At 57.4% G+C, this 7,697-nt stretch overlaps 4 protein-coding genes across 4 annotated transcripts in view; 3 read left to right on the top strand and 1 right to left on the bottom strand.

The window, feature by feature from the left end:
• Nucleotides 1-1,921, top strand: part of P884DRAFT_251920 (kinase-like domain-containing protein) — a 3,009-nt gene extending 1,088 nt beyond the window's left edge. Inside the window, exons 2-4 of the mRNA XM_069440710.1 lie at nucleotides 69-566; nucleotides 625-1,101; nucleotides 1,195-1,921. Of these exons, the coding sequence (XP_069293583.1) occupies nucleotides 69-566; nucleotides 625-1,101; nucleotides 1,195-1,501 (1,282 nt within the window). The 3' untranslated portion in view covers nucleotides 1,502-1,921. The remainder of the gene's footprint in view (nucleotides 1-68; nucleotides 567-624; nucleotides 1,102-1,194) is intronic.
• Nucleotides 1,922-2,425: 504 nt separating this feature from the next.
• On the bottom strand, nucleotides 2,426-3,169 carry P884DRAFT_212057 (uncharacterized protein; the record flags this gene model as incomplete). Its single annotated transcript, XM_069439128.1, has 1 exon — nucleotides 2,426-3,169. The coding sequence occupies one exon, from the start codon at nucleotides 3,167-3,169 to the stop codon at nucleotides 2,426-2,428; it is 744 nt and encodes a 247-aa protein (XP_069293582.1).
• Nucleotides 3,170-3,744: 575 nt separating this feature from the next.
• On the top strand, nucleotides 3,745-5,535 carry P884DRAFT_232394 (CoA-transferase family III domain-containing protein). Its single transcript, XM_069439854.1, has 5 exons — nucleotides 3,745-4,034; nucleotides 4,106-4,137; nucleotides 4,201-4,327; nucleotides 4,382-4,886; nucleotides 4,941-5,535. The coding sequence occupies exons 1-5, from the start codon at nucleotides 3,855-3,857 to the stop codon at nucleotides 5,444-5,446; spliced, it is 1,350 nt and encodes a 449-aa protein (XP_069293581.1). The 5' UTR covers nucleotides 3,745-3,854; the 3' UTR covers nucleotides 5,447-5,535.
• Nucleotides 5,536-5,649: 114 nt separating this feature from the next.
• Nucleotides 5,650-7,672, top strand: P884DRAFT_264983 (uncharacterized protein). The gene has a single exon (XM_069441900.1). The coding sequence runs from the start codon at nucleotides 5,809-5,811 to the stop codon at nucleotides 7,660-7,662; it is 1,854 nt and encodes a 617-aa protein (XP_069293580.1). The 5' UTR covers nucleotides 5,650-5,808; the 3' UTR covers nucleotides 7,663-7,672.
• The last annotated feature ends 25 nt before the right edge of the window (nucleotides 7,673-7,697 follow it).

Below are 7,697 nucleotides of genomic sequence, written 5' to 3'. Positions count from 1 at the left end.
AAAAAAAAAAAAAAAACAAGAAAAAAATAAAGCATCTTCCCGCACTGACAGAAGTTGGCCATGCGCAGGCAGAGTGAGATGGAGCAGAAGCTGGCCGAAACCACCGACCCTCGCCGCCGGGAATCGATTTGGGCTACGGCAGGCCGCAAGGAAGGCTCCTATCTGCGTTTCCTGCGGACCAAGGACAAGCCGGAGAACTACAATACCATCAAGATCATTGGCAAGGGCGCCTTTGGCGAGGTGAAGCTCGTGCAGAAGAAGACGGATGGCAAGGTCTACGCCATGAAATCGCTCATCAAGACCGAAATGTTCAAGAAGGACCAGCTGGCCCACGTCCGCGCAGAGCGCGACATTCTTGCCGAGTCCGACAGTCCTTGGGTGGTCAAGCTGTACACGACCTTCCAGGACGCAAACTTCTTGTACATGTTGATGGAGTTCTTGCCCGGTGGAGATCTCATGACCATGTTGATCAAGTACGAGATCTTTTCCGAGGACATCACCCGGTTCTATATCGCCGAGATCGTCTTAGCTATCGAGGCAGTTCACAAGCTGGGTTTCATTCACAGGTCGGTACTGGCCCAATCTTCTGGCGTAACGAGCCCTGGGGAGCTAAACGAGACGCAGAGATATCAAGCCCGACAACATCCTCCTTGACCGGGGTGGCCACGTCAAGCTGACGGATTTCGGTCTCTCGACCGGCTTCCACAAGCTGCATGACAACAACTACTATCAGCAACTCCTCCAGGGGAAGTCGAGCAAGCCGCGCGACAACCGGAACTCGATTGCCATTGACCAGATTAATCTGACGGTCAGCAACCGGTCCCAAATCAACGATTGGAGACGGTCGAGGCGACTGATGGCATACTCAACTGTCGGCACGCCCGATTATATCGCGCCCGAGATCTTCACGGGGCACGGCTATTCGTTCGATTGTGACTGGTGGTCCCTGGGCACCATCATGTTCGAGTGCCTGGTTGGGTGGCCGCCTTTCTGCGCCGAGGACAGCCACGATACATATCGCAAGATTGTCAACTGGCGGCAGTCGCTCTACTTCCCCGACGACATTCAGCTCGGCGTAGAAGCAGAGAACCTGATCCGGAGGTGAGCCAATCTCGTAACCATTCTGATTGATTCTCTTTGTCCCTTAAGCCCACAGACCACTTACAGAGTGTGCCCCTTCTCCACTTGCTGTAGCTTGATCTGCAATTCCGAGAACCGTCTCGGTCGCGGTGGCGCGCACGAAATCAAGAACCACGCCTTCTTCCGGGGCGTCGAGTTCGACAGCTTGAGGCGCATCAGAGCCCCCTTCGAGCCACGCCTGACGTCCAACATCGATACCACCTACTTCCCGACCGACGAGATCGACCAGACGGACAACGCCACCCTGCTCAAGGCCGCCCAGGCCCGCAATGGCAATATGTCTCAGCAGGAGGAGAGTCCCGAGATGAGCCTGCCGTTCATCGGGTACACGTTCAAGCGGTTTGACAATAACTTCCGATAATTGCTTTTTTTTTTCCCACCGGGCTTCTAGACTTGATTGCTAGACGAAGGGAACCCAAGTGTAAGTGAGTGCTGAGGCTAGGTTCCGATGGGCTGGATGGACTGGGCTGGGCCGATTTGGCACGGGAATGGTGATTTTGGTGGTTTTCGGCCAGCACCTGACCTGATCAGGTCCTTTCGCACGCGGAAACTCGATCCATTGGGCGGGTCTGAGGGTTAATGAGGATAGCATTATCGACATTACAGCTAGGCTCAGCGTAGGAGATAGAGAAACCGCAATCCAAAAAGCGTGGTTGACCAAGTCGACTTCTCACATCGCCCGTCGTGGAAAGGGGTCGGACGTGGGCCTTGCGAGAAATGCATTGACGGCAATAGGAGCACATCTTGCACAGAAGGGTCTTACGACTGAAAACCTAGAGAGCCGAAAGATTACGTTTGGATGAAGTGATCATCCCATTCTATGTGCCTAGTATTGTTCTCAATCTCTTGGACCACCCTGCCATCCCACACAGCCGCCCACTGCCTCGGCGGGCGCAACCTATGGGGATGTCGTTTCGCTGTCCGACCGTTAGTGAGGAGACGGAGCTGACAGAACTGCTGCGGCCTTACACCTCTCTGGTCCACCTCCTCGTGTGGCGGAACCCTTGATGATTGATCGCCTTAAGCAGCCATGAACTCTGACATGAGGCTTGCTCTAAGAGGCAGTCCGCGGCAGACGCAGCGCTGGGCGAGACCTCGTGTCTTGGGCGGCGGCTGGTGCTGTGAACCTGCTGAGCTAAGGGTGCTTGATGAAGCCAGACGAGCCTCCTGCTTTGAACTTTTCCTCTTTTCTTTTTTTCACCTTCCACCTGCTCTTTCCTTGCTTATTCGTGCTGTAATTATCCTCCCACTTCAATCGTTCACCCTCTTTTTTTTTTACCAACGCTCACCGGCGTCCCGTCAATCCCGGCGCGGCGTTGAAGCGCTCCTCGCGCTCCGTCATGAACATGATCTGCAGCCAGAACTCCTTTGCGTCGGGATCCCAGTACTCGAACTGGCGGCCCTCCCTCTTGTCCAGCTCGCGGGCGGGGATCTTGAAGCCGCAGGTCTCGTAGGGCTCGGCGGCGACGAGGAGGTACTGGAAGTTGCGGTCGGGCTCCTCGACGCGCTGGCTGAAGGCGCTCATGACCTGCCACTTGGGGGTGATGCCGGTGCCGATGTCCGGGTACTGCAGCTGGAAGAGGAGGCCCTGCTGGCGCGTGATGGGGTCGCGCACCTTGGTGATCTTGTAGCCGGGGCGGCCGATCTTGATCACGTTCTTGCGCGGCCCGCCGCCGCCCAGCCCCAGCGCGGCGAACCCGGCGCCGACGACGCCGACGGGCAGGCCGGTGTGCGGGTCGATGTCGCCCTTGCCCTCGCGCTGCTCGCGCGCGGCGCGCCGCGCGAGGTTGGTCTGGTGCTTCTTGCCCTGCGTGTGGGCGAGGTACGAGCCGTCGTTCTGGTGGACCGTCAGGCAGAGGCGGCACTCGAACGAGCCGAGGTGGTTCTTGAAGATGTACGGGTCCTTGTCGAGGTCGATCTGCTCCAGGGCGAGCTTGCGCAGGCGCTCGCGCCGGTCGGCGTTGGTCACGCTGTGGGAGGCGACGCCACCGCCGCCGAATTTGGAGCCCGCGCGGTTCTGGTAGTCCATCGCGATTGATGCGGTGCTGGGGGTCTGCGAAAGCTGATTGTTTCTTCAACGGAAAGCCGGAGGTTGGTCGCGGATGCTTTCTCTTTTCTTTTATTTTTTTTTTTTTTTTTTTGTTCTTGGGGGACGATGCTGTTTCACTGTAGAATGGGTTGGATAGCGAGGGCTCTAATCTTAAGGTTTGGAGTACTAGTATGCAGCGGCGGGTGAACGGGTCCGAGCGTCAAGCCGCGCATGCAAGTGTTCGGTAATTTACATAGTACGAAGTACGTCCGTACATCGCACACGTCCTACAATAACCAAATACGGATTACATACATATTAGTTTCTAAATCCTATTTCATGGAAACAGTTCCTCGGTTTCATTGCAAATGTAAACTTTTGCACCAATTTCGCCCGCGAAGCTGATGGAACATGACCAACCCATCGGCGGAATTGACCACGCTGTCTAAGTGGACTCGGTGGGCTTGGTGGACTTTTGTTGACGATCCCTGGTTCCTCGGCTCCGGATGCGCTAAGCCGGGCAGAACCCGTTGCGGTATTCGGTGCTTCCAGTTGTTCCCCCATGCTCCCCTCTCCCTTCCTACACAACAGGACTCGATCCAGAACGCGATAGACCTCTGTCGCCTATTACTTTCCCTGTTTATTCCTTTGTTCAAGCCCGTTGCATCCCGCCTGATCTTTAGCCATGAGTCGGACTTTAAGCATTCTCCGCCGCGTTTCACAGGCCCGGTTGCCAGCGTTACCGGAGCGGATCCCGGGCCATCATCGGCGCTTCTCCGTCTCGGCCGCGGCCGCGGCCTCGGCATCCGAGTCGCTTCCGCTCGAAGGTTACCGTGTGCTGGACATGACCAGAGTGCTGGCCGGGGTAATTAATTAATTCATTTTACAAGCACCATTCAAAACTCCATGCCTTACTGACCATCGATCGCTCTGCAGCCATACTGCACCCAAATTCTAGGAGACCTGGGGTATGCTGAGCCCTCTGCTTTGCTCGAAGGAGGACAAGGAGCCGGGTGGCTGACAAGCAGCAGCGCAGAGGTGATCAAGATAGAGCACCCCGTCAGGGGCGACGACACCCGAGCTTGGGGTCCACCTTATGCCACATATAAGTCCGGTTCCTCGCAGGAAGGCCCGGGCGAGTCTGCATACTTCCTGGGAGTATGTATCGCGGTTGACGGACGGAGAGGCCCAGGCGTTCGCTAATCTGCTCAGGTCAATCGCAACAAAAAGTCGCTGGCGCTCTCTTTCCAGGATCCCGCCGGAGTCGACGTCCTCCACAAGCTGGCTGCCAAGTGCGACATTCTGGTCGAGAACTATATTCCAGGATCTCTCAAGAAGTACGGCCTAGACTACGAGACCATCCACAAGATCAACCCTGCGCTCATCTATGCGTCCATAACGGGCTATGGTCAGACGGGGCCGTACTCTCAACGGCCGGGCTATGACGTGATGGTGGAGGCCGAGTTCGGGCTGATGCACATCACCGGCAGCCGAGACGGGCCGCCGGTCAAGGTGGGTGTAGCAGTGACTGACTTGACTACCGGGCTGTACACGAGCAACAGCATCATGGCTGCACTGCTCGCCCGCGCGAGGACTGGCAAGGGTCAGCACATCGATGCCGCCCTGAGCGACTGCCAGACGGTCACCCTGGCCAATATCGCAAGCAGCTGTCTGATTAGCGGGGAGAAGGACACTGGCCGATGGGGGACGGCTCACCGTATGTGACGGGCCCCCTGCTTCGTTTCGCGTCCTCGCTGACAGCCGAGCACAGCTTCCATCGTGCCGTACAGGTCCTTCAAGACCAAGGATGGAGACGTCCTCTTTGGCGGAGGAAACGACAAGCTGTTTGGTATCCTGTGTGACGGACTAGGGCGACCCGAGTGGAAGGACGACCCCAAGTTCAAGATCAATGCCTCCCGAGTCGCCAACCGCGACGAGCTTGAGGCCATGATCGAAGAGATCACGGTGACCAAGACCACACAAGAATGGCTAGATATATTCGAGGGCAAGGGCATGCCCTACGCTGCCGTCAACGACATCCAGGGGACGTTGACGCACGAGCACACCAAGGCGAGGAACATGGTGGTCGAGGTGGACCACGAGGAATGCGGCACTATCAAGCTGCTCAACACGCCCATCAAGTACTCGGAGAGTAAGCCGAGAATTCGGAGTCCCCCGCCGACCTTGGGACAGCACACGGATGAGATTCTGCGGGAACACCTCGGAATGGACGATGCTCAAATCCAACAATTGAGGGAAAAGGGGGTGATTAGGTAGTAGTAGCAATATAGCAGCAGTAAAGGAGATAATAGATGATGCCCAAGGATGAGGGCCTCAATCATCATCATTGTGATTCAGGGTTCGGGTTAGGGTTCGGTTTAGTCATGTGAAAATCACGTGAAAGTGTAGGCGAAACCTCGAGTCGCAACTTCCACTCCGTCCGATGAGGGAAGCATACATTATTCATAAAATGGAAGGATAGAAGGTTGCCTAGACCTTGGTCATCGTGTCCGAAACTACCGACTCGAGTCACTATCGCTTATTATTATCACTACCAACCCGATTACACAAAGAAAGGCCCATAACCAGCCAATTGACTGTTGTTACTTACAGCCTCTTTCAATCAGCTCTGCTTCGACATGGCCGACGATACACCAGATACCGTGCCAGAGGGCGTGGCGGCGGATGGTCCCAAGAACGATGAGACGGCAAAACCTCTCCAGGAATCGGCGCCGAAGGCAGCTCCGGCTTCAACTTCGGCTTCAACGCCAAGTCGTAGCCCCGGACCTGGGACTGCGCCGGTTACTTCGGCCCCTCCCGCTCGGCCCTTCTATGTCCCACAGTTCACCGCAGCCACGCAAATGATCCTTCAGCGGGTGAAAGGCGAGCCGAGCAGTCTGAGCGCGGCTTTATCTCAGGCGTCTCGCTCGCCGTCTATCACGCCCGGCTTCTCCTCGGCAACATACGAAGACGTGAAGAGACGGCTGGTAATGGGCATGAACACCTCGACTCAGATGACGATGCAGATGCCCGCCGCACCCTCGGCTGCTCGGTCAATGCCTTCTACGCTTCCAGTACCGAAACCCACCCCATCACCTGCACCCGCACCCGCACCCGCACCCGCACCCGCGGCGACGAAGCCAAAGAGCGGCACGGCAGGAATGAGCGCCATCAGGAAGGTCACGGCTGGCCTGACGGCCTCATCAAAACCCACTCCAATTAAAACCGCTCCCGCCAAGGTCCCCCCTTCCGAGCGTAAGACAAAGAAGACAAAGCCACCGCCCTCGTCGCGCGGTCCAGGAGTCAAGCGGAAACGAACCAAATCCCAAGCCAACCAGGATGACGACGACGACGACGACGATGGCACAAGCAGTATGTCAAGCCTCTCTTCCACGCCCGAAGCTTTCTCAGCAGCAACGCAACCCACCGAGTCCACCGCCCCCTCCACTCCAGTCCTCCTCACAATGACTAAGTCTGGCCGGCAAGTCCTCAAACCAGCCGCTTACGATCCGGCTGCCATGGACGCCGCCAGCAAGCGGACCCGACCCGCCCACCATTACGGTAAGCGCACTGCCGAGCAGGCCCTCTGCAAAAAGTGCAGCCGCATGTACAGCCCGGCCACCAACCAGATGGTATTTTGCGACGGGTGCAACGACGGCTGGCACCAGCTCTGCCACGACCCCTGGATCCCTGACGACGTGGTGCGGGACCAAAGTAAGACCTGGCTGTGTGCGCCCTGTCTGGAGAAACGAGAACGAGAAAAACACCACCATCACCACCACCACCACAACAACAACAAACGGCAAAAGGTCGAACAGCATAATCCTCCTCATCATCACCACCAGCATCAGCAAGGGTCAAAGGCTAAAGGGGCAGAGGGCCGAGAGAAAGTGAGCTGGGCGAACCGCCCGGCTCAACAGAAGCGGGCTTACCTCTCGACCCTACCGCAGCAGGAGTTGGTCGCACTCCTGATGACCTGCCTTGAAGCCCATCCGGACCTGCCCATCTTCCCTGCCTCCTCCTCTTCAGCGGACAATCGTCCGACAACAACTACAACTACAACTACTACGACTACCACTACAGCCACAGCAACAACAACGACATCGGCGGGGGCTGGGCCCAGGTCTATCTTCGCGAGTGCGACGACCGACGGCTTGTTCTCCCGCGCCGAGGCCCATCCGACGGCACAGATCAACTATGTGAGGAAGGTCGGTGCTGCCGGCGGAGGCAACGGGAAGGGAACCAAAAGCGGCGGCGGTGGGAGTCAGAAGGAAGGCAGCTCAGAGAGGGCCGCGACTGGGAACGAGGAGGACGACGAGTTTGACCCACTCGCGGCGCTGTGGCCCCGTGCCGGCAAGGGCATGTACTCCCGCCTGCCCCCGGACACGGAAGACGAGGCGACGCTGGTCGACGAGGGCGACTTTGAGGCGTTCAGCGTGATTGTCTACGATGATAAGGGAAGGAAGTTGGAAGAGAACGGGATGAAAGTCTGATCAGTGAGGGAGCCGGGGGGGGGATAGGGGAAGAA

The sequence above is a fragment of the Thermothelomyces heterothallicus genome (assembly GCF_042370625.1).
Source record: "Thermothelomyces heterothallicus CBS 202.75 unplaced genomic scaffold P884_scaffold_39, whole genome shotgun sequence".
NCBI lineage: Eukaryota > Fungi > Ascomycota > Sordariomycetes > Sordariales > Chaetomiaceae > Thermothelomyces > Thermothelomyces heterothallicus.
The sequence above is the reverse complement of the archived record's forward strand: the minus strand, read 5'-3'. Positions and strand labels throughout refer to the sequence as shown.